General features: G+C 38.7%; 1 protein-coding gene across 1 annotated transcript in view; it reads left to right on the top strand.

Moving 5' to 3' along the window:
• The window catches only part of RAPGEF1 (Rap guanine nucleotide exchange factor 1), a 158,505-nt gene that overhangs the window by 62,376 nt on the left and 69,561 nt on the right, over positions 1–26,568 (top strand). Inside the window, exons 4-9 of the mRNA XM_074293935.1 lie at positions 6,027–6,205; positions 11,594–11,750; positions 22,400–22,488; positions 23,695–23,850; positions 24,434–24,557; positions 25,596–25,779. Coding sequence (XP_074150036.1) covers positions 6,027–6,205; positions 11,594–11,750; positions 22,400–22,488; positions 23,695–23,850; positions 24,434–24,557; positions 25,596–25,779 — 889 coding nt within the window. The remainder of the gene's footprint in view (positions 1–6,026; positions 6,206–11,593; positions 11,751–22,399; positions 22,489–23,694; positions 23,851–24,433; positions 24,558–25,595; positions 25,780–26,568) is intronic.

Genomic DNA, 26,568 nt, shown 5'->3' with positions numbered 1-26,568 from the left:
AAGGAGAGTTTAATATTAAATGCCGAGGAGAAAGAAAGATGTCATATTGCATCAACCTAGACAGCCCAGCTTCAAATGATTTACTAACAGCCTTGTTCAAGCTTTGCCTGGAGCCTGTTGAAATATTATTGGGTTTATTAGTAGGACACATGCACCCTTTGGCTTTTTTAAGGAATAATCTCTCTTTAAAGGGGCATGGGCATATTGGATATTCTTCTGTCTATACTGTTCTCTCTATAATCATCTGCCAATTCACTGTCTATCAGAGAGTATTTTCGCATATATTTGAATGTATGGAAGCTCTTTTTTGTTTTTTTGCTCAGAGAATCTTAGATGCAAAGCTGTTTCCAATTCTTAATTGTTGCTTTCCCCAGTCCCACCCACCCATCCCCACTCTTGTGTATAGCCTAGAAAGGAAAAAGGGGGAGATAGATGTTAAAGTGTCATTTATTAGTGGGGGATCCCAAAAAAAAAAAATCCAGGCAGATGGCCTAAGCTTGGAAGAAGGCAGAAGGAAAAGGCAGAGGCTCTTCAAGGTGCAGAATGACTCATGAAAGTGGGAATACAAAACATAGCCTGAGGTTTCAAGGAATGTTCTTTGGCCCAGTTTAATTCCTTCTTTGTGAATATACCTCTTCAAGGGGTAAATGACTATAATCAGATGATAAGGCTCTTCAGCGATTATGCTAGACAGAGTAAATAAAACATAATAGGGCATTTTTCTAAGTCCACACACATACAATGGGAACATAAGGACATTCCTGGAAAGGTAGGTATAGTAATCCCGACCAAGCCAAAAAGATGTTTAGGATTTCTTTGTTATTCTGAGATTTAATATTCATTTGTGCACTTTGATATTTACCTATGGGGTTTCCATAACACTTTTCTAATGGAGAATATTAAGTATTCCATAAAAAATGTATAAGCTTTAAAACATTTAAAAGTATGAAATAAGAGGGGGAAAATGAAATAAAATAAACAGAGCTCCAAAGATGAGTAAGATCCAGGGAGGTTAAGCCTTCCAGTGCAGTCAGGCATGTTCTAGGCTCTGTGTTAGGCACTGGGAACAAGAAGACAAAAAAGGGAAAACAGGCCATGTCCTCAAGGAACTTACATTCTACTGAAAATGAACAGGAGTAGGACTTATGGTTCTGTGTCCTGGCACTGAGCAGTAATGGGACATGCCAGGCAGCTCCATTTGGAGAGATTAATATTGATAGCCTGAGCTAGTCACAGACTTAATGGAAAGAGCATGAATTGGGAATTCGATGTGCGGCCTTGACCTAGTCAGCCCTTACCCACTAGCCTCTGGGCCTGTCAGTCAATAAGTATTTATAAGTGCCTTTTACACATCAAGTACGGTACTGAGATACAAAGAAAGAGCCCTTCCCCACCCCCTAAAACACAGTCCCTTCTTACCAGGAGTTCACAGTCTAATAGGGGAACAACATGTAAATCCCTGGGCGCAAACAGATAGTGAAGTATAAATTTTCCCAGAGAGAAAGTACTAAGGTGAAGGACTGGGAAAGTCCTCTTGAATTAGTTAAAACTTTAGTTGTAACTTGAAGAAAGCCAGAAGAGAAGAGATGAGGAGACAGGCTATTCTGTCCATCATGGGTGATCAATGAAAATATTCTCATGCAAGGAAGGGCTAGGAAGCTGGTGCCCCTGAATTGTAGAATGTGGGGAAGACTGGAAAGATAGAAGAGGCCAGGTTGTAAAGGGCTTTAAAAGCCAAATAGAGATTTATGTTTGATCCCAGAGGTAATAGGGAGCCACAAGAATTTATATTTTCTTATCTGCCAGATAAAACATTTGGATCATTTATCTAATATCCTTACCCCTCCAATATTTTGGTGATTTTTCTCTTTTATAGGGTACTCTCTAGTTCCAACAAAGTCTAATTCTGATTCTAGAATTTATAACAATTTAGATGGATGAATGGAGTCTATTTTCATAAATTTAGTTTTGGCCTTTTTACAGTATATATTTTTAAAATTGCATCTCATTGTTCAGCACAAGTTTTTATATTTTCTTGAGAATAATAAAACTAAACTTCTTTAGAATTATCCTAATAATAACTCTAACTTTTTACAGATTGGCCTTCTCCCATGGAAAATGGAGACCAAAGATACTATAAGTACTCTGAATGTTTGTAATTGACACAATTATTGGAAATACTAATGGTACCCAGTTAGGAAAATGGCAGCAAAAATACAGAGTAATAAAACACAGAAGTGAATGGTTATCTAGTTTCTAAAAAGAAGCCCTGTAGGACTTCAAGTGAGTATTTGCTGATTATAGCATTGATCTATCTAAGGACCACAGTGAGAGTGCTTCTGTCACCAGCTGCTCAGCTAAACCTGTCTTGGACAGAATATGATAAAATAACTGAGCAGTAGTTATGTAATCATGTCGAAAGAGCACTGGAGTGAGAGTCAGGAGACCTGGGGCCAATCCCAATATTAATTCAGTGTGACTGTAGGTAGATCTCACTTTTCTTAGTCCTATTTGTCAGATTACTAGAATTTCCCTGAGGTTTCTTCTAGGCCTAAGGGTATAATCCTAAAAGCATAGTTTTAAATAATTGAATCTTTTGTCTTTTTTCATCTCCTTTTCACTTTTCATACTTTTTCCTAACTTTCCTTCTGCCTGCCTGTGCTTTAGATCTGCCTTCCATCCCTATGGACATTTCTTAGTGGGGTGATTTTGGGGAGACTAAAAGAGGAGCTGACTCCTGACTCAGACCTTATTCATATGTGTAGAATTGCATGGTGATTTGAGTCAGTGACAGTACCTTGAGCCTGGTGCCATGAGCCCCATGTGTCAGTGAGAAAGTTGGACTGGTTTGGTTTGGGTTCTGAGTATATGTCTTTATCTAAGTGAAGTGAATTCCTATTTCTTGCTCAGGCTTCTTGTAAATAATTATCTCAGCCTAAGATTACTGATTGAATTTTCCAAGAATGCTGTTAATTTTGGAAGAATTTGTAGGAGAGTTAGTATATGAAACCTGAATCTGTCAACTCCTTTTTTGGGAAATTCAGGCTGCTTCCCTAAACAGATTCAACAGAGAATTTTAGAACAACAGAGTTTCAGGTCCCCAACACCAACATGCCATGAAATCTTCCCCTGAATTCTGAATCACCCATTGCCTTTGGAAGGGTTTCCATCCCTATAGCAAAGCTGTTCACAAAGTTTTCTCTGGGTCATCCTTTTTTTCTTTCTTTCAGTTGTCACCATTGATTCCACCTTGTAAAGATATTCCAAGAGCTCTAGGAATATATGTGAACTGGAAATGGAGTGTAGAGATCAGTTATTATATCCCAATTGTCTTACTTTACAGTCTTTGAAAATTGTCTTTTTTTTATTTGTGCACAAATGGAAACACACTCTCTTTTTTATGTGCACAGACAAAATGAAGGCCCCTCTTCTCTTTTCCTTCTGTGCTGTTTTGCTTGATAATCTCATTAGTCTCATGGATTGAATTATTTCTGTGCAAATGATCTCATGGATCTGTTTATCAATCGCTAACCTCTCTCTTCTATTGTCTGGTCTCAAATCTCCAACTGTCTTTTGAAATCTTGAACTGGATGTCTCATAGACATTTTAAACTCAATATGTCTAAAATTAGCTCTTTATCTCCCCCCCCCCAACTTCTCTTCTCTTTTAATTTCCTTATCATTATTGAGGATACCATCATTATTGAGGATACCACCATAATCCCAGTCACCTAAACTTACAACCTGGGTGCCATCCTCAGCCCTTCACTCTCCCAATCCCCATATAAAATCTGTGGCCAAGCCCTGTTAATTATACTTTCCTAACTCTTGCCCATGTCCTTTTCCCATCCTAGAGGTCTATCCTTCACTGGGCTATCAAAAGGATTTTCTTAAAGTGCAGACCTAAGCTGACTTGCGATAATTAACCCCAGAGACTTCCAATGGCCTCTAAGATCAAATAGGCAGTCCTTTGTTTAGCTTTTAAAGTCTTTCACCCTGGTCCTTTCCTACCCTTCCAGCCTTCTCAGACTTTACTCCTTTCCAAGTACTCTGTGTCTTCCTCTGTCTCCTCCAACAAAACCCTGTGTCTCTTGACTCTGGGCATTCTCCCTGGCTGTCTACCATATCTAAAAATCTCTCCCTCCTCATCTCCCCTCCTGGCTTCCCTGACTTTTTTCGGGTCTCACCTCAAAGAAGTCTTTCCCAGTCATGCTGGATACTATTGCTTTCCCTATGAGATTACTTCCAACTTATCCTTTTTATGTCACTGTCATTTCCATGTTGTCTCTCTCATTAGACTGAGAACTATTTCCTTGCGGGTAAAGACTATTTTTTTGCCTGTCTTTGTACCCCTAGTTCTTAATATGTTGCCTAGCCCATAGTGAGTGTTTAATAAAAATGCTTTGGATTTAAGATTTATTCATCCTCTAACGTTCCTTATCTCTTCTCTTTTGGGAACAAGAAGCTAGTTTTCAGATTCACAAATGTAGTATGCACAGACTTTTCATTACTTTCCTTTTAATTATTTAAAGAAGCTACAACTGGAATGGTTAATAAGGTTTGATTGGCAGAGATGTGGGTTTATAATCCAGTATTGCTTTTTGTGTTTGAGTGTCCAGTCTTTTGAGCATTCTCACTGGTTGAATCTACATAATGAAGTCCCCCAAAGAAGGGACCCAATCCCATGAAAAACACGGGATATCATTTTCTTCATATTTCCTTGTTTAAATTTTAATTGTAATCTCTATTATTTGGATAGGTTATCCATTTTGTGAATGTTTATCATCTACCATTCCCTTTTCACTACCCTCCCTTTCAGTCACAGACCATTAAGAGGGGATAGATTGGAAACAGCATGATATGTGGAAAATCTTTTGTTTTTGGAGACAGAAGGACCTAGGTTCAAATCCTGCTTTGCTACTTGTTATTCTCAGTATTTAAGCAGTACAATTAAAGAGTTGGCCTAGATGACTTTCCTATGTCCTTTCTGCTCTAGATCTAGAATCAGATGACCCAGATTGGGAAGGAGAATGGAGATGAGTATAAAAAGACTGGCTACTGAGGGTCTGCATTTCTCTGCCTGACTACATGTGACTTACTGAATCCTAAAGAGAAAATGGCTTGGGGCTACTTGATGCCCTGTGTTAATGTGGATAATCAAAAATGGATTCTTTTCTTCTCCCTGATGTAAGAGTGCTTTTACTGGGAGCCAAGGAAACCTGGATCCTGACAGCCACTGTTTCGGCCTTTCCTGAATGAATAATCATTGTCATCTTTTCACCTAGAGAACACTCAACTCTTGGTGGTTCCCAAGTTCTTTAGGATTAATACGTTTTTAATTTGACATGTGTCCAAGCCTTTTGGAAGTAGTTTTGTATCCAATGGAAAGTTATGACAAAGTATTTTGTTTTTAATCCTCCTAAATTTAGATAGGTCCACCAATCTTTGACAACCCTAGAAGGAAGATTCCTTATATAATCTGTAACCTATCTATATGTTCCTCATGGGGCCCTCCTGCTGGTTTTCTAAATATATTATGGCCATTAGCAAATTAGTTGTCACAATCCCCTTGATTAGTGGCGCTCTCTGTATGGGGATGATGGGGATGATGGGGAATCTAAGAAGTAGGCAGTGAGTGACTTGTCAAGGTTACAAGCTAATAAGTCTGTTTGAGAAGCCAGGAAGGGAATTCAGGAAGAAATATATAAATATTCTATGTCCAGGCACTCTCTGGCTCCCTGGAGGAAGACAGATATGAGTGTGTGTGTGTGTGTGTGTGTGTGTGTGTGTGTGTGTGTGTGTGTGTGTGTTGTGATACAGAGAGATCCATATATGTGCATATGTGTATTATGTATGTATATGTATATATACATTCAGTCACACACATACCTATATCTCCACTGCCATTTTCTGTGGCTGAGAGCTTTTCCTTTTTCCATCAGCCTCAGACTAATTTTAGTGAAATAAAAATAGCTCCCTTTAATCTCTCTCTTTTCCCCCCTCCTCATCATCAACTCACTGTTTCAGAATCTCAGCTGGCTGGAAGAGAAAGAAAAAGAGGTGGTCAGTGCCTTGCGCTACTTTAAGACCATTGTGGACAAAATGGCAATTGACAAGAAGGTATTGGAAATGCTTCCAGGTTCGGCCAGCAAGGTCCTGGAGGCCATCCTGCCCCTAGTGCAGACCGACCCTCGAATTCAGCAGAGGTGAGTTGCTTTGTGGTTTTGGAGAAGGTCCAAACTGGATAAGAACAGTTCCAGAGAATTCAAAATGTCATTAATCAGGTGTTACTGTGGTATGGACCTGACTGGTGTTTTTATCTTTTGTATTTTCCGGCTCCCCTCCACCTATTCTCTGATTTACTCAAATGAGTAATTGCCTAAGATCATTGGACTTAGAATTGAGAGCTCTCCCCTCATCTCACCTCACTGTGTTCATACCATTGACTTCCTTCTTAAGAATAATTTTTTAAAATATATAATAGAATTAAAAAGGAAGCCAGTTATGTTGAAAAAATGTTACATATATATGTATAGGTGTAGGTGTAGGTAGACACACACACACATATGTCTTATATCAGTTTCATGAATCTGGATTAAACACTTCTGATTTTGTCCAGCCCTTTCATTAGACAGTAAAACTAAGATCCGGGGTGGGGGTGGGGGTAGGGGTAGGGGAATGGTAGTGTCTGGTATAAGTACACACAAGTGCTGAAGAGCCAAGCTTTGCTTAGAACTTGGGTCCTTTGAGCCCAAATGCAGAGTGTTTTTCACTCTGTGATGCTACTTATTCACTATGCTATTGTCTCTTGCTTCTGGGTTCTATATGAAATGAACTCCCAGCCCTTTTCCCCTTTCTCTGTTAAAATTTGACCCTGATTAGATGCCACATCCTAGAATCATAAAGTTCTGAAAAAGAAAGTGGTCTGGGCAAGCATCTAACCCAACTCTTGCCTGAAGACTAACTTCTTCTTGACCTCCCCAAAAAGTGACTGGTCAGCCTTGGCTTGAAGATCTCCTATGATGGAAGATTTAACTTACCTTTTGAGATAGCTTGTTGTTTTTGAACAGCTCCAATTATTAGAACAATTTCTCTGAACCAAAGTTTGTCTCTTTTATAACTTCTTTCCAATGGTTCTTGTTCTTCTGTGTTCTGGGGCCCAGATGAACAAGGCTAATCCCTCATCCACAAGATGATCTTTCAGATATTTAGAGATAATTATCTTAATTCCCCCCCCAAAAAAAATCCCCAAACATATCTTGAGTCAAATCATTATCAGTTCCTTAAACTGAGTAATAAATTTGAAGTTCAAAGGACAAATTACAAATCCCAACTCTGCCACTTAGTAGCTCTGTGTGTGACCTCAGGCCAATTTTCTCATCTGCAGAAAGAAATAGTTGTATTTGATGACCTCTTTATGAAAATTTAGCCAGTTCTCTCTGATATGTTTTCAAGTTTCTTTTTCCGTGAAGCTTCCCCACTTTTCTCCCTGTCAATTATGACTAATGTCCTCCTCATGTTCTGAAATCACATGGCACATAGTCACTCTGCTATTGTCTCCTGCTTCTGGGCTCTACCTGCAATGAACTCCCTACCACGTGACACTTTCTTTGTCCCTCTCACAGCAAGCATCTCATCAAAATCCTGTCTCTTGTTCCCCTCATCTCACACATAATAGATACTTACTAGTGTCTGTTGAATTGAATTGTTAAACTGTCCACAGTAATTGAACTGATCTGGACACATATAGATTTTCAGCTTGTTTTTATTAAGATAGTGGTTCACATAAGATACATAAAGCAGGAGAGTCTTATTAACCTTTCCAAAGACCCTAGGTTATTGCAAATTTGAGTTCCCATCTGCTATGTGAGCAAATCTGGAAGTGTAAGAGAGGCAAGCTGATCTTTCCCACTGCATCTGCTTTGTCAGGAGTTTATGTGAATTGTGGCCCTCTAATCTACCAACTCCTTTCGTTCCATAATCACCTATTGTACATAAACTGTTATTCTAGGTTGTGGGAATTATGGGCCGGTTGAATAATTATCCTCATAAAGCTTATAGAAAGAGAGTTCACTGCATCCCACTTTTCACTCTCTGAGTCTGTTTTCTTCTATGTAGAATGTTATTAGCATCAGTAATACCAGCTTCACAATGTTATTATAAGAAGCTTTGTAAATTTCAAAGTATTTCTTAAATTTAGGTTACTGATTTTTGAAATACAAATACAGTTAATTGTAGTATATAATAGTTCACTTTAAAAATGGAAGCAAGGTGCTAACTGAGGTTTAAGGAAGGAAATAGTTATTAATTAGGGGATCAGAAACGATTTCCTATTAAGAAATAGCATTTGAAATAGGGCTTAAAGAATGGATGAGAATTCAACAAAGAAAAGAAGGGGAGGAAACAACTTGAACAAAGGGCCAGAAGCAGCAAAATACTGTTTGTGTTTTGGGACTGGGTCCAGTTTGACTGGTATAAAGGATACGTAGAAGCAAATGATACAGGTTGAGACTGGAGAGAGAAGCTGGTATCAGATGAGGAGGATCTTTGAATGCCTACAGAAGGGCTCGAACTTAATTCAGTAGTCAGTAAAAACCTTGGAGGTAAGGGGCAGCATCAACAAATAAATGTTTAAGAAATACTATTTTGGGCATGATGTGAAGGGTGAATTAGAAAAGGAATGCTTAAAAAAAATTATAGTTGATTATGTCGCTGCTAGAGTGCATGTCTCTCTTAAGGAATAAAGCGATAGATTTGTCCGGAAAAAAAACCATTCTTGTTCAATTATACATGAAAAGGGTTTTTTAGGTTTTATTTTTTAACAAAATCCTCAATGAAAGCAAACCGGGATGAGATAGGTCTTGAGCAACTGCCAGATTCCCTGCTGGTTTCATGTTTTCCTGCTGTATTACCTGTTGAGGATAAAAACGTCCTCATTTTGATTCCTTGATATGGCTTTATACTTGTATAGCCTCCTGAGACTGAAGGTTTTATGAGCTGCTTTCCGAAGCTGATGGTGAGGGGAATATTTTCTTTCTTCAGAGAAAGAAAAAGCAGAAGAGTCTCTTAGCATTTCCCAAGGAACCATCTGCCCCCTAGGCTTCCTTTATAGGATTTCAGTTAGTTGGCCCATTTACACATTGAACTGGCCCATATTGACTAAAAGCTCATTGGAATTAATCTTAGAAGAGACAGTTGGGATTTTTATGTATCAAAAAATCAGTGCTTATCCTGGAGCCTTGTTCAACCCTTGTCCTTAAGTTAAATTTGGCAGGTAGTCATCACATGTGCTGTTTTGTTCTTTATTTAAGAGGCAGCATGGTGTCATGGAAAGATCACTGGATTGGAGGACTTGGAATCAAAACCTGGCTATGCTACTTTCTAGCCAGGTGACCCTGGACCAGATTTCTCATCTCTGAAATGAAATGGGTCTCTGAGGCCCCTAGAGCTTTATTTGGCCTCTACGAAGTGCCTGCTTATGCCAAGCACTGCACTAGGCCCTGGGAGAGATCCAAAGATAATTACATTTGTGTACTGAAGGCTCTGTGAATGATGACAGATGATTCTCCTTCACTAAGTTATCAGCAGATGTCTTAGAAGACATGTTAGAACAGCATTATTGCAGGCATGTGCAAGACTGCTTGCCTCCATCTCAGAGACTGGGAGTTGACTGACCCACCAGGCAGCATTTTCATACTACCTGCCCCTCTCCTTCCTTTTCTGACAGCAAACCTAATAGGAATATTATTTTACTTAGGAGCTAGTGCATAGAAGATGAGAGGAGGGAGTGCTTTGTGCTAGAAAGCAGTATAATTATGGAATTCCTTTTGTGCTTCTAGGTAAACATTACCACCAAAAGGAGATAGAAATAAGTTGTATAAAGTGAGCTTTTTGATTTTTACTTCCATGGAAGACTAACTAGCCTACCAGAGTTACTTTGGGGGAATTCCTTTTTAAGCAGTGTCTCCATTATGGGAACATTCTTGAGAACCTAATGGAGTTTTCAAAGAAGGACTTGTGGGTTCTAGATCTGAAGAGGACCTTAGAGATCCCATCACTTATACGCTCCATTTTACAGATGGGAAAACTGACATCCAGAGAGGGGAAATGACTTCTACGACGTCCCACAGATTTTAAATGGCAGATCCAAGATTTAACCCCAAATCTAATGCCTCTGACTCTCAGATTATTTCTGCTTAGGATACTGTGAGCATTAATATGCCCTCATTTCATTCCCTTCTTTCTCCAAGGTTACCAGTCCTGGACCAACAGTTGGTTCTTTGTACCATGGTTTCTTAAAGCTAATCAGTGAGGAGTTTGTCTTGTTCTGTAGACATTTTTCTGTTTCTAATGGAACTTGAAAGGAGCTTGCATTTTAGTCTTACTCATCTCTTGTTTGAACATGCATGGACAGAACTGGATGATGGGTTAAGGAGAAAAAATGTAATTTTCCTTTGAGACCTGCATTTGAACAATTTTTTTTCCTTATCTGATTTCCAAGGTCTTGTCATTGGAGTGACAAGCTAAGCACTTCCATTTTCTTTCTGCTTTGAAACAATGAATTTTCTTCCCCCAAATAGGGTATTTTATTCCTAAATGATTATGTCATTCTTTCCCCTCCCTCCCCAACCTGTCCCCACAAAGGAAGAAAAGGATATTCATTAAACAAAGTCCCCCCTCTTCCATTCCCCAGTGTTCATTGGTAATGTTTAATGCATAAAATACTTAATGCACTGAATGAAGAAAAAATTGGTTTTGGCCTTCCAAGGAAGCATAAATGAAAGTTAACTGAAAAGTGATTCTAAAGTACATGGCAACATTATGAAAATATCTTTTTCTTGGCTACTGCTGCATAGCCATTAAGGCAACCTCAGAATAACCAAAGCTTCTGTTTTCTTAAACTTGTACTAGAGCAAATGACCTCACAGCTTTGGACTTTGATCCACTCCCCATGACCCCTCCCCCAGCAAAAATCATAGATCTGTATGTAAATTTATTATTCTTGGGATGATTTGATTAAAGTTTGGCCTGTGAGAGACAAATCACAATAGAAGAAAAGCCTCACAGCTTACTATGGGAAAAATTCTAATATATTACAAATGCACTAAGAATTAATGACTACTCTTTCCAAAGAACCTGCTATGAAAATATCATGAGCCTTTGGAGGTTGAGGTCACAATTCACAAAGGTGGTATAATGGTATAAACCAGGTGTTTTTAAACTTTTTCCACTGGCAACCCTTTTTCACTCAAGAAATTTTTACACAAAATTGGGTATATGGGTATTTAAAATAGTTGTACAAATCAAACATTTACTAATAATAACTCATAATTTATGGGATTACATGTGGGGTTACAACCCACAGTTTAAGAAGCTTTGGTGTAGAACATGACTGATAAGTAAATAATACTTTTTGTGGAAGAAGATAAGGGAGATACTTTGTAAATACTGACCATTGATGCAACAGGGAAAATCCAACACTGTTGGAATTGTATTTTATTTTCCAACAGTTCATTTGATGGTAGGATTTCTTAAAGCATCAGACCATGTTCTTGCTTACTTTATCAATCCTGGATTCATTCTCTCCCCTCCAGCTCAGCCATCTCTTCTTGCTACAGCCGGGTATACCAGAGTCTAGCTAATCTTATTCGTTGGTCTGATCAAGTGATGCTGGAAGGTGTGAATTCGGAAGATAAAGAGATGGTGACAACTGTGAAAGAAGTCATCAAAGCTGTTTTGGATGGAGTGAAGGTACTGGCTCCAGATGTCATGCTAACATTCTGTGATGGGATTTGGGACAAAAGGAAATGGTCACGTTTGTGCATACCTCTACCAAACTAGCAGACAGGCTTAGGGTCACCTAAAGCATAAAGGACTTATTTGTGACATTAATACATTTTAATCTTTTACATCAGATCAGGACTGACTGAATGAGCTGACCTGTCTGGTTATTTACTTAATTCTCTTAGGAAAAGAATATCTGGTGACTTTAACAATGAATATTCCCTCATCCTGGCAGTTTAGGAACTTGCTAGAAGCAACCCACCTTAAATGAGCATTGTATTAAATTTACAGCTAACTTTCACACTGCATGTCTGACTGGGCTTGTTTTGTTTCCTGAACAAAATCTGATGAGAGATGTTCTGAGAAACAATATGTCACCCATCACCTCTTCATTTTCTGGAAAGTGCTTTTTGTCAATTTTCTATAGGAAAAACTAAATTCATTCCTCTGCAGGGACATTGCCTCAAGTCTTCTACTTGGGAATAGGACAAAGATTGGAGGCTTAATCTTTCTTTTGAGCACTTGATTAGTCTGAAATCCAACTTCAGTCTTGCATTCTTTTTAAATGGTTAGCCCTGTTGACAGATTTCCTGAAAGATGCATCAACATGACTCTCTTCCCAATAGCTCCAAAGGAAAAACTAGAACTTAGCCCTACAGATTTTGAGAGGCAGTTTCTCCTTCAATAAAAGGAGGATATTTCTAACAATTAGAGCTATCCAACGTAATACATTATGAGCTCCTCATAATAGGAACTGTTCAGAGATTGTTACAGTTTATCAGGAACTCTATAGAAACAAGGCCTGCATTTGGAAGGAGAAACGAGGTTAGACCCCATGTCTTCTAAGGTATATGCCAGTTCTTAACACTATGTTCTAAGGTCCCTTCTAGCTATAACATTCTGTGTTCTAAGGTTCCTTCCAGCTGTAACATTCTGTGTTCTTAGGTCCCTTCCAGCTGTAACATTCTGTATTCTAAGGTCCCTTCCAGTTATAACATTCTATGTTCTAAGATCCCTTCTAGTTGTAACATTCTATGTTCCAAGGCACCTTTCAGTTCTGACATTGCAGATTTTCAGATCTCTTCCAGTTCTGATAGTCTCTGTTCTAATACCTCTTTCAGCCCTAATAGAGGTTATTTTCTGTTCCTGTTCTAATATTCTATGCCATAAAGTCCTTTGCTTTAACAGCTCCCAAGTAGCTTTCTTTCTAATGAGACCCCATTGAGTTGTCATATTTGAGGGATACACAGCTAATTGAACTCACCTTTGGAGCAATGTAGTCTTCTCATTCTCATCCCAAAGGATGGTTTAAAATAGGCATTAGCCACTAGCCCTTCTAAGTTTGCATTTAGAAATGTTCTTAATTAGAAGAATTTTTTAGGACAGATTTTCAGTGCTTTTGATCAAAGACTATTTGGGGGGGGGGGAAGGTTACTTTGGAAGCTATTAAAAAAAAAAGCAAAGTAATACAAAGTAATACATTTATATGTTATTTTCTGAGATTGATAATTAAGAAAATAAAATAAAAAGTAAGAAGTTACCAAGATCAGAAAAGAGTTATACTGAGTTTCTGAGCATGAAAACTTATATTTCTACCAACCTGATTTTCCACAGAGTTATGAACAGTTAAACATATTACTTCTCTGCTCTACCTAACATAGTCTTAGGTATGACTTATGAAGTAGTTGATACAAAAAGAAACATGTTTTTGTCAAAATTGTTCTCAGTTGACAGGTATTCAAGTGCTCATTATTTAGTAGGCATGGATGTTAGGATAGTAAAGAGGGAAAATGGTGCCTTCCTCAAGGATCTTATATTCTAATGAAGAATACAACTTGTGTATATGTGTGTACATACATGCATACATACCACATACAAAGCAAATAGGTAACCTTGGAAGAAGAGACACCAACAACCAGGAAAGGCTTCAGGCAGAAGATGATACTTAAACTGAGTCTTGGATGAAACTAGGGATCCCAAGAGGTAAAGGTGAGAACAGAACATTTCTGTTGTGGGAGACAATGAGTGCAAAGCCTGGAGATAGGAGATGGATTGTCCTATGTGAGAAACATCAAGCTACTGGAGTGCATGGAGGGGTGGGTATTGTGGGTAACAAGCCCTGAGAGAAAACTGTCAAGAGCTTTAAATACCAAACAAAGGATTTCCTATTTAATTCTAGAAGTAATAGGGAACCAGTGGAGTTGATTGACTCAGTGTTATGATAGGATTAGACCTGCACTTTAGGAAAATCACTTTAGCAGTTATACAGATCACTGGTGTCAAGTTCAAATAGAAACAGGATCCCTGTGGCTATATATTGACTTAGAAAACCACAAATAAACATTATCTGTGTTTTGTTGTATTTTTATTTATTTTGTTAAACAGTTATGTTTTAATCTGGTTAATTTTTTTTAATCCAGTTGTATATTAATCTGGTTTTGGTTGTATTTGGTAGTTTTGCAGGATGCCATTGAGTTTGACACCTCTGACATAGGAATGGACTAAAGAGGCTATTGAAATAGTCAGATGTTTAATCTATATAGGATTACTTGCTGTCTAGGGAAGGGGGAAGGAGAGGATAGAGGAACAAAAATTTGAAACACAAGATTTTGCTAGGGTAAATGTTGAAAACTATCTTTGCATATATTTTGAAAAATTAAAAGCTATTATTTTTTTAAAAAGAAATAGTCAAGCAAGAAATTATGCTGGAGTAATGAGTACAAATAAGGGAAAGGAAACAAGTAATACTGTCAAGAAAGAAACAGGATTTAACAAGTACTTGAATATATAGGGTAGAGTCAAGAAAGACATCTCAAGGTGATAGTTCTCTTGATGGGAACACTGAAGTTTGAGGTTCAGAAGAGGGATGAGTTGTCAAAGGAAAGGTAATTGAGTTCTTTTACCACCATGTTGAATTTGAGAACCTATGGCACATCCAGTTCAAAATGTCTAATGTTTAATTTTGATGCACAGTTGGAGCTCAGAAGACAAACTAGGGCTTGAAGTAGAGTAAATTTAAGAAACCTGATCTCTGCATCATTTTATACATTAAAAAAAGATGTTCTGAGATGTACTTACCCTCACACCCCACCTCACCAGCCCCTGTTCAAGACATCTACAAATAAAACTGGGGGCAGGGCAGTGAGGAAGTATGTGGGATCTGCCTCCAATTTTACAGTAATTCAGGCTAGAAAGTTGTTAAGTTTATAAGTTGTGAAGAGATATCAGTTCCTGTTTTTAGGAGTGCTTCAGTTTGAAAAAAAGCTCTGAAGGATTGTTTGCTTTACTTCAGAGACCATCTGGCTTTTAGCCTCCCCTGTTGACCTATTTAGGCCAAGACACCTTATAAGCTAATGTTTTGGTACCGTAAGGAAGTACAACAGTACTGAATACAGAAATGAAGTATGGTTATGAGGATGTATTCATCAACAGTTGGAGGAGAAATGCTGGCACGTTCCTTTGAACTGACTCACCACTTTTGAAGTAACTCATTTAGTTGTTAAATGTGATCTGTTTTTTATAAGGTTATAAAAGTGTGGGGGGATTTTTCTCCCTGAATGAGTAATGTAATTTATCATCACGTATTTCCTCTTCCATTCCCCCTCAAAAAACCCAAAAAACAAAAAACTGTACACCTCTGGACAGGTGAATTATTTTCTAACTTAGTACCTTCCTAGAACTTATGACTGACTGTAGCTTTTGTTTGTGTCATCACACCTCATATTCTGATTACTTAGATATATGTAACCATATTCTTGGAAAAGTTGTCTTAAAAATCATTTTAAAATGCACTAAAAAGGTTCCTGGAAGATTTTTTGATAAAGGAAAATTATCATCTAATTTATCTCGGCTGTAAATTCAGATTTTTCATGCATGAAATGTGAGGCATGCCCATGTTCATTTTTTAAAAGCCTTCATAATATCCTATTTGATGTTTTAAGAATTAAATTTCCCTTTAGTAAACCTGATTTGACTAGAGCATGAGATAGAATTTTTGTTTTATTTATCAAGAAAAAAAGAAGGGTATTTGGGTGTAGAACTACCACATCTGCTCCAACTATTGTAAGGAACAGCAGTTTTCCCTTTTATTTGACCCAAATGTGTTATTTCTCAGTTCCATCCTATTACTCATAGTTATTAGATTGGCTGTTCCAGGCCAAGAAATCTTTTCATATTATCAGGTATTTGTAGATGTTTAAGTTTTCCTAGTAACATACCAAATTTTAAAAAGGAAAAGACCTCAGAGAGCAATTTAAACTGTCTCCTATCTCCAAGACAAGATTTGATTATAGAGGAGAAACTGAGACAGGATACTTCCTCTTTTTACCTTTAATTTTTAGTTGGAATTTTTTTGTAACTGGACGTGTTTATTTCTGATACAAGGGTGTCCTGGTTTCAAAACGGTATTCTAAGTACAATTGTTTTTTTTTGTTTGTTTGTTTTGTTTTGTTTTGTTTTTCCTGAGGCTGGGGTTAAGTGACTTGCCCAGGGTCACACAGCTAGGAAGTGTTAAGTGTCTGAGATCAGATTTGAACTCGGGTCCTCCTGAATTCAGGGCTGGTGCTCTATCCACTGTGCCACCTAGCTGCCCCCTCTAATTCAGACATTTTCCAGCACTGTTAGCCTTCTTTCCTCATCATCCTTTGTTCACACTTGATGTGGGAAGACTTTGAGCTTGCCTCTGACTGTCTTGTTTCTAGCCTTTTTAAAGAATGCCAGTTTGTATCTAGAAGTGAAACTCCTAAGAGCTATTCTTGTGATACTACTGAATCACACCAAATACACTTCTCTATTTTGAACTCTTGCTGCTTTGCTCCTCTTTGAGGAAGAAGCTTTTGCTCTTGGTTTGTTAGCTTTTTTAGAAACGTTGATCTGTGGGCAGGATAGAAAAATCCCCTTTTGTCACCACGATAACATTTGTGTCAAAAAGCCCCATGAAATTTATTAAGCAGCACTGGTTAAGAGAAACATTTCAGTTGTATGTAATTGCTACTCTGACCAGCCCCATATTGCCAGGGGTTCACAAAGCCTCCTCAGTTAAGATCAAAGCAGTATAAGGAACCACATCTCTCAAGAACTGATCTATAGATAAAAGGACCATGACATGCATTGGTGAAGTTGGAACAGTGCCCTGTTGTCATGTCCCAGGAAACCAGACCATCTCCTGTATGACTTAAGCAAGTAGAAAGGAAGGGGAAAAGAGAGATGACCTAGACAAGGACAGCCTTCAGCAAAGTTTCATTTTTAAGACAGTCCTGTAGGAGATAGGTATGGAAATGGGGCTGCTACTGGGGAGTTGTATGGAGTATGCACTTCTTGGTGAATTGTGCTCCATTGATCCTGCCAGTGAATAACCTGGCTGGAGTGTTATCATCAACTGGATATTTATAATAACCTGTCTCCCTTCCCTTGCTAGACATCCTTGTTCCCAAGGAGAGAATCATGAAAACATTTATAAAATGGTTTAATTTTAACAACTTGAAATCTTCCCATTTCCTTCTTTTTTTGGTGGATAAAATGAACAGTACAAGAAGGAATGACAGCTCAGAGTTAGTCTAGAAAAAAACATTAAATAGACCTTCAAATCTCCTTTTTGACTTTTACACAAGAATTAGCATGGTCCAATGGAAAGTGACTCTGGTCTTAGGTTAGATGCCCTATGCTTGAATTCTGGTTCTGCTTTTAGATTGGTGGAGTCAATGTCCTCATCTGAGGTAAAGTAGATGGGTATTCACACTACCTCCCTCATGGGACAATTGTTGAGAAAAAATACTTTGTAAATACTTCGAGAAGTGATTATTATAAAGCACATAATATGTTTAGGAAAGATAGACTTAAATTCTTTAGCATTTTTAAACTTTGTTTTTGGTCTGAACCAATGCTTTAATTGTACCAGTACAGATGAACGTTTGTTTTACTACTTAAGTGGACTTAATTAAAAGGGTTATCTAGAGCAATGATTTTCAAAGTGTGGTACAAGTGTCACAGCAGATTCAAGCAGATATGAGACTCATCCAGTAGTCTTTGAGATTTGTAAAAATTTGTGAAGCATTGTCACTCTTCTACTCAATATTTTTGTTTTTGAAAATATAGTTATTTTTCATAAAAATATATTCTGTTCATGTGGAATGGGTTTTTGTTTTAAATTAATTTTTTTCAAATTCTATCAGTTTTGGTTTCAAATGTTGTAAATATATATTCTAGACAGAGAAAAGCTCTTTGAAGTCTTTAGTAATTTTTAATAGTGTAAAGGAATGCTGAAACTAGGTTTGAGAACCACTTATTTGGGATATAGAAAGGGTCCCAAAATCCATTATATTTCAGAGGCAAGACTTGAACCCAAATCTTCCTTCCTCTGAGATCAGCTCTTCATTTACTTTACAAACATGTCTCCCTGTGTAATTGTTAGGAAGAGCATTTTTAAAATATTCATTCCTATTTCAGTAGTAAAGTCAAAGGTATTCAGTTTGCTGCATTGGAATGTTATATATCAGGCAGCTAATATTTGAGGCTAAATTAGATCAAAGAGGAAAATAAGAAGATGGAATAGAAGTTATAGAGCGCACTCTATTTGTCAAGTTGCTAGCAGTTTCTCAGAAATTGTGTTTTTGTTTTGTGCTTAAAATGTCATTAACCTTCATTTTTTTGCTGCATATACAATGTGGTATCATCACTCATTTGAGTTCTCAGATGTCTGATCATTCTTCCTATAAAAAAAAAAAAAAGAAAGGAAGGAAGAAAGAAGGAAAAAAAAGAAAGGAAGGAAGGAAAGAGAGATAAAGGGTGGAAAGAAAGAAAAGAAAAAGAGAAAGAAAGAAATCTAAGTTTTAGGATCCATACCTTGCTCTGAAGGAGAAAGCAGCAAAAAATGAAAGAAAAAAATTATGTATATAATGTAAGATGTGTCTTACAGATGAAAAGTATCTTCACAGACAAACTAGGACAACATCTGAGCTAAAAAACCTAATCTAAAGAAGGTATCCTTTTACAGTACCCCTGGCAAGTGATCAGCTAATGTTCACTTAAAAATCGCAAGCAATGAGAAACCAACTGTTAGCTCCCAAGGCAGTGCATTCCAGTTTTGGAGAGTGCTAATTGTGAGGATGTTTTTGCTTACATATCCAGTGTAATTCTCTTCCTGTGGTTTCTATTGAGTACATTATTCCTCCTGACCAGCCACTGGGATTAATCCCCCTTCCTTGCCATAGCTTTCCAGACACTTGAAGATGGCAGCCACATTTCCCTCTTTGATTAGACTTCCCCAATTCCTCACGTCAGTCTTCTCTTGTGACATGGCTCCCAGTGCCTTTCACACCCTGATCACTTTCTCTTGCATGTAGGCCTGGTGACTTGAACTCATTGAGGAAAACAAGGTATGTTCACATAACTTATCTAGTCCTCCCAGAGCCTTCATTTACAGATGAGGAAAAGGGAGGACTGGAAGTGTAGTGATGATGTACCTGATTCAGGCATTCAGTGCCAACATTGGAACCCTGGTGTCTCTGCGATTTCAATGCAGTTATCTGTGGAATTATCTTTTATAATACTCAGATTGACCAGTAAAAATATGTTCTGGACATGTATTGGACTCCAAACTCCATTAGTCACGCCAGTCCCATCAGCTTGCTCGAAGGGATGCTAGGAATGCAAGTTCAAGGGGTGCAGCTAACCTCGCCATTGCAGAGGCAGCTCCATGGAAATTTAACAAACTCTTCTTGTCCCTGCATGTAAAGCAGAAGCTTGAGCAAACAGATGGCCTTCAGTCCCGCCCCCAAGGCCAGTCCCTTCGTGCTGCACTAGAGCCTGCAAAGGAACTTATTGTGAAAGACTGGACTTGGCCTTGTAGATGCTTATGCACTTAGTGGAACAAAAATGACCAACAGTCACTCCCCAGAATCAAGCCAATATCCACTGTCCCCCACCCCGTTACTGCTGGCTGGAGTCTTGAAAGGCCGTGTGCAGCGTGACCTAGACACAGGCCCCTCTGGCCACAGTGATTCCTAAGGCATCCTTTCATAGAGCAAAGAAAATAGAGGCAAACAGGACATGGTCCGCTCCCTCAGGCATGGAAGTTACTTGCAGGGAAGTAACTCCCACTTCTTATTTTAGCAGCTGCGAAGCAGGCATCCTCTTAGAAGTCAGAAGGGAGGCTTGCACACGTTTGCTTCTCCAGCCCTCATATGTAGCGCTTTTGCCTTTCTCAAGGGAGATTGGCCACTGTCTTACTGAGGAGCGATGACCACTCTTTATTTATTTATTTATTTTGCTTTATGTATATTTTGTTTTATTAATTTTATAATTATAATTTTTTTTACATTACATATGCATGGGTAATTTTTTTACGGCATTATCCCTTGTACTCATTTCTTTTCTGAATTTTCTCCTCCCTCCCTCAACCCCCACCCCTAGATGACAGGCAATCCCATACATGTTATATGGACCACTCTTATTTTTTAAGAGAAGCTCGACTTTCCCTGAAGGGCCAGGCCTTTGTCTCAGGTTGCTGATATAAGGTGGAGGAGGGAAGCCTCCCAAAGGCAGTTAGCTACATTTGGTCCTGTCCCCTCTGAGCCTTCTGGAGAGAGGGGGGCTTCCCCTTCATTCCTTATGAGGACAAGGACCATGCTAACCTCTCTCCTGTGCGGTTGTACTTCTGGTTAGACGGGGCTCTACAAACCGCCCCCCCTTCCAAAAAAAAAGGCCCAGAATAAACTTCTAACCCCACATGAAACCATTCCCAGTTATAGCTCCAATTTTTCTTTTCTTTTTTCTTTTTTTTTTTTTTAAGGCTGGGGTTAAGTGACTTGCCCAGGGTCACACAGCTAGGAAGTGTTAAGTGTCTGAGATCAGATTTGAACTCTGGTCCTCCTGAATTCAGGGCTGGTGCTCTATCCACTGCGCCATCTAGCTGCCCCTATAGCTCCAATTTCTAATGAAATTTTGAGACACTTCTTTACTCTCTCAATAGATATGAAAAGGTACCCAGCATTTCATTGGGCCCCTTCACTCTGCATATGATTTAAAAGGCTTTCCTATGCATTTTCTGGCCCAAAAAACTTGTCTAAGGCTTGTCAGTAATCTCAACATAGCATCCCTTACCTCACTCTAATTTGATAGTACCATTTTGCAACAAAAGTTAACAGAATTCATTTTAGCTGCTCTTGTAACAGCTTTATTAGCTTTATGGCCTTTGTAGCTATGATATGCTGACTCTCCTCAGTGGCATTGTGGGGAAAGGAGTCCTTGTTTTAATGGTTATTGGGCATATACATACAGCAGGATAATCATATTCTTTTCTCCTCCTATGCTTCTCAGCCAGACTAGCCAGAGAAGTAGTTGCCCTTTAAGTGTTTATAAAACTTTAATGATTCCTAGGGAAATAGTAACATTTACCTCTTTCCCCTTTCTTCTACCAATGTCCTCCCCCTCTAGAATGGGAGAATAGTAGCTCCAAATACTTCTCTCAAGTGAAATCTCATTGTAAGGGAATCTGGTGGCACATAATCTCCTTGTGTACTTTATGCTTTTGTAATTAAGGTTAATTTGATAGCTCTTCACTTAAGAGCCAGCCTGTAACTCCATTTGGTTCTGACATTTTATTTGCTCCATGGATAGGATTTTATTGCTATTTTCTTTGCAAATTTTGGAATAAAAGATTAATAAGAAATAAGATTAGACTCAATACTCAGAAATTAAAATACCAGTTTCTTTCCCCCTTGCTTTTCTGTTAAGATTTCAAAGTGCTGTTGTCATTTCTTTTTCACCCACTATCCTTTCTTGCTCTCAGAAAGTTTTTTAAAATGGTTTTTTATTGTCAGAATATTCTTCTCTTTGCTTTCTAACATATATATGTATGTATATACCCACCCCCCAACACACACACATACATACACACACACACACACACACACACACACACACACACACACACACACACACACACACACATATACACACACGCTCTGAACTCATAGGACCTGAGTTCAGATCTGCTTAATTTAGGCTTCAACTTCTTCAGCTATAATTAAAGAGGTCAGACTAAATAATCTGTGGAATCCCATTAACTTCTTGATCTATGATATTTATATAAATGTGAGTTACTAGTATTTTACGATGTGACTCACTTCCTTTCTTTTCCCTACTCAGAAACTCCAACCAACAGCCCATGGCAGGGACACACGCAAATACAAATATGTAATCTCAAGACTTTAGGGAACTTAAAGATTAGCTCCACCTACAAAAAGACTAAGCATCCCTGCTCTATAGAGAATTCATTGGTCATTAAATAGCACAATCATCTCTGGCTTTTCAAAGCAGTAGACTATTTCTTCCTCTGAAAAGCAGAAAACTTTATAATTTGGAAACTTTTTGGCATGAAACATAAAATGGTATTTTTGGAGGGGAGATTTTGAGAGGAAGTTCAAGTAGCTACATATAGTAATTTCTTTATGGTGTCATGCTGCATCTGCATTTTGGAAAACAAAAGACATTCAAGAAGAAAGGAAGGAGCCCAAAAACTTAGCCTTAGAGGGAAAGCTGATTCAGTGATAGTGAAGATGTGAAGAGAGTTTCATTTCATTGGTGCCTGCCTCATGACTTTTTTGTTTTGGATTTAGGAACTTGTCAGGCTCACAATAGAGAAGCAGGAGCACCCATCTCCCACGAGTCCAGTTAAGCCCAGCTCACCAGCCTGCAAAACTGACAGGTAAGTTCCTCATCCTTGCTCTTAACATAAGAACCCCATAGCCAAGAGAGAAACACTAACCAAATCTGGTCATGCTGTAAAATGTGAAATGGGTTACTTCTGGTTGCATGACCTCCTAATTTTACATTCCTAGATCTGTAAGAAGTAGTTTAGGATAGTGTAAAAAGCAATGGATATGGAATCTAAGCAGCTCAGTTTAAGTCCCACCTTCACTAGCTGCAAAAACCTATCCAGTCTCTTTACCCATCTCAGCCTTTGTGCTTTATTTAGAAAAGTATTCTCCATCACCTATGTCACACAGTTATGATAAGGAAAGCCCTTTATAATTTTATTTTTATTTTATTTTATTTATTTATTTATTTTGTAATTTTAACGTAATGTAATGCATCTGCTTTTGTTGTTCTCACTCTAGAAACTCACTGCCCAAAAGATGATATAGAAATTTTTGAGTTGGGCCTGGCCATGAGCGTTTAGGAAGTGGCCTTTAGAAATGCATTATTTGTTTACTTTGTTTATGTGCATAATGACAAACATTCTCAAGGTTTGGATGACCATCTTTTTTTCCCCCCAAAGTCTGAGAGTTTTGTGGGTATTCTTTTTTTAGTCTGGGTCTGTTTTTGTCTTTTTTTTTGAGGGGAATGGCAAAGAAATTGCATCACATTGTTAATCATATCAGAACAGTTGGCTACATTATGGAAAATTAGATGCCTTATTCAGTTGTATGTTACTTCTTCACATACAATTTTAGAATCTGTGGAAATTGAAAAACTCTAATTTTACATATGAGCAAACTGAGGCCCTTTTAGAATAAGATAACAGGGCTGGAACTTTCTCTGCTCACTCTTAGACCCGTATTCTTCTTACTATGCTACATAGCCTCTCTAGAAAGATTCTGACAGTTTGCCATTCCCTAGGCACTTTTCTTCCTTTTCTTCTTGTGTATTCCTATAAGTATGCATTCCTTGGAACATAGACTCAGAGTTGAAGGGTGACCTCATCAGCCTCATTTTATAGATGATGAAATTGGGACTCAGACAAGTTGAATGCCTCATACATGCAGCATGTTGCAGAGCCAGGCTTCAAACCCAGATCCTCCTAGAGCAGGTCCAAATGCTTTTTTCCCTGTGACACTGAAATTACCCTCCTACCTGGGGCTCAGTCCACTTAGATTTTCTATAATCCCCATCTCTCCTTTAAATTCCACAGCCAACCTGAGCTCCCATTGACTGACCGGGAAATGGAGATTCTCAACAAGACAACTGGTATGTCCCAATCAATGGAGCTGCTGCATCCTGACTCCACGGATGAAGAGGTTGCTCCTCCCAAGCCCCCCCTCCCTGGCATCCGAGTGGTGGATAATAGGTAACATGACCCTCATTGGCTTCCTGTTTTCCAAGCTTTTCTCCCTTCACCTGCCACCATCGATGGCTGGAAAACCTGAATGATGCGGGTAATGTGACTTAGCAAAGCGAATAATTTAATTGTTGGTTGAGTTCTTTGCTACTTAAAAATTGGGCTTCATGACTTTGAAATGAAATATTCATCAGACATTTTCTCTTCTTCATCTTAGCCATGTGAAAGCTGAAGCACTTGATTCTGAGTAAAGAAAAGTCCACTGATTTGGGGTTTCTTGTTATTTATAGGGATTTATCTGGCAGAAGTGAGAGTTGCAGTTAGGTGTGAAAACTGGGTTATGAAGTTTTGACTTCACAATGAGGCTGATTTATCTAGATTTTGGCGGGGTCTTTATTATTGCTTTCTGCTGTCACTCGGAAATTTTTCAAGCCTGACTGGACACATTAGTGCGGGAAGAGTTTTGAAGGCCAACCAGCTTATGTAAGAGGGAGGGAATATTCTTGTGAGTGTCTTTGACTAGAATGGGAAAGGAAATCTTTTCTTTCTTCTTGCTGGGGTCACTAAAGAGGCATCTTCTTTTGTCTTGCAGTCCTCCACCAGCATTACCACCCAAAAAGCGGCAGTCAGCACCATCTCCCACCAGAGTAGCTGTGGTTGCACCCATGAGCCGGGCCACCAGCGGCTCAAGTTTACCTGTTGGAATCAATAGACAGGTAATAGTATCACAGCCATGAAAACGGGGAGATAGGATGAGCTTTTGGCTTTTGATCATCTGCAAGCTGAAAGCAGTGCTGTGGTAGTTATTTTCTGATCTTGGAAATGTCCTGTAGCATATGAAAGATCTTAACTGAAGAAACTTGGTAGGATCCCAAAAAATCTGGAACTGGAAGGCACCTACAAGATCGGCAAGTCCAATTCTCCCACCCCTGTCACTGTGTAAATTTAAAAACTGGACCTGTAGACATACTATTTTTACAAGGCATGTTTCTGCCTCTCCACCTTCTTCTAAAAAGGTTTTTTTTAATTGAGAAAACACAGACTTTGCAGTAGGGATTTTTAACTCAGGATCACAAATATATTTCAGTGGGTTAAAGAGCAACTAGGTGGCATAGTAGATTGTGTGCCAGGCCTGGCGTCAGGTAGATTCATCTCCCTAAGTTCAAATCTGACCTCAGACACTTACTAGTTGTGTGACCCCTGGCAAGTCCCTTCACCCTGTTTGCTTCAGTTTCCCCATCTGTAAAATGAGCTGGAAAAATGGCAAACCACTCTGATACTTTGCCAAAAACAACAAGAACAAGAACAACAACAACAACAACAAAAATCACAACCCTCCAATCACAGCCCATAGTCTATTAGTATACCCATATTAGAAGGTTTTCCAGCTCAGGGGGTGGGGTGGGGTGGGGCTAGGAATCCTACCTGTCAACTAAGCATTTATGAAGCATCTGTTGCATTCCAGGCACCAGTTATACAAAGACAAAAGCGTACTTCTTTCGGGTAACCTTCAGGAACTCAGCATCCCCACCATGGCATAATGCAGCATCAGGCAGTTCCTTAGTGGGGCAGCTGCTGAAAACCTTCCTCCTGTAACCTATTGCAAGGGGATGGGGGGAAGGGCTGAGGAAGGTGGGAACATCTCAGTAATGTTCCCCTCTCTCTGTGAGTTGCTCTACTTTTCTCCTTTCTTATTAACTTATCAATACTATCTCTTAAGAATGATTTGAATTTCTCATCCTTTTTCCTACAAGGACTTTGATGTGGACTGTTATGCCCAAAGGAGGCTGTCTGGGGGCAGCCACTCATACGGTGGGGAATCCCCTCGCCTCTCCCCGTGCAGCAGCATCGGCAAGCTGAGCAAGTCTGATGAGCAGCTATCCTCCTTGGACCGGGACAGCGGGCAGTGCTCCAGGAATACAAGCTGTGAAACACTAGGTGAGTTTGAGCTGTTGTACAGCCACTAAAACCAGAGCGCATCATTTCCTCTTCAGTAGCTTTCCACCATCACTATTGTGTCCACATCTATAGTAATATATCCCACTTACATAATAAGTCTGCTGAGAATTGACAGTACTCTTCATCTGGGCCTCTTGTTCTCTCACTTCCATTTGTGGATCTGGAATTTTGTTGCTTCACCTTCATGTACAACAAAGAAATTCCATAGGATTATTAGATTTAGGGTTGGAACGGACCTTAGAGTCCATCAGGTCCATTCTCCTTGTTTTATAGATGAGAAACTGAAGCCAAAAGAACTTAATTGATTTGCTCAAGATCACATAGCTAGGATGGATCTGAAGCAGGATTCAAATTCAGGTCTTCCCAACTCAAGATCCAGCATTCTATCCATCAGTGCTTCAAAGCCTCTCAATTTTGAATAGGATTTTATGGAAGCAGGAATTAGGCTGACATTGCATAGGATGTCTCCAAAATCTTAGAGAAGTTTTAAGTTTTAATAGCTATTTAGCATTTATTTGTTTGTTGTTTATTGATGTGTCATTCCTGTGTTTATTTATGCAAATATTTACTACCTCTTAAAACTTAAAATTGCTCTAAATTTTTGGGATTATCTTGTATATCTGTGCTTCATTCTTTCAACAAGCATTGAAAATATTGCTAATGATAATTGCTAAGGCTATGATGACATGTAGTACAACAACCATGAGCAACATCATGATTGTTTTATTTTTCATCCAAACCACAATTAATCAACAGGAATATCTGAAG

This window comes from Sminthopsis crassicaudata, chromosome 2 (genome assembly GCF_048593235.1).
Source record: "Sminthopsis crassicaudata isolate SCR6 chromosome 2, ASM4859323v1, whole genome shotgun sequence".
NCBI lineage: Eukaryota > Metazoa > Chordata > Mammalia > Dasyuromorphia > Dasyuridae > Sminthopsis > Sminthopsis crassicaudata.
The sequence above is the reverse complement of the archived record's forward strand: the minus strand, read 5'-3'. Positions and strand labels throughout refer to the sequence as shown.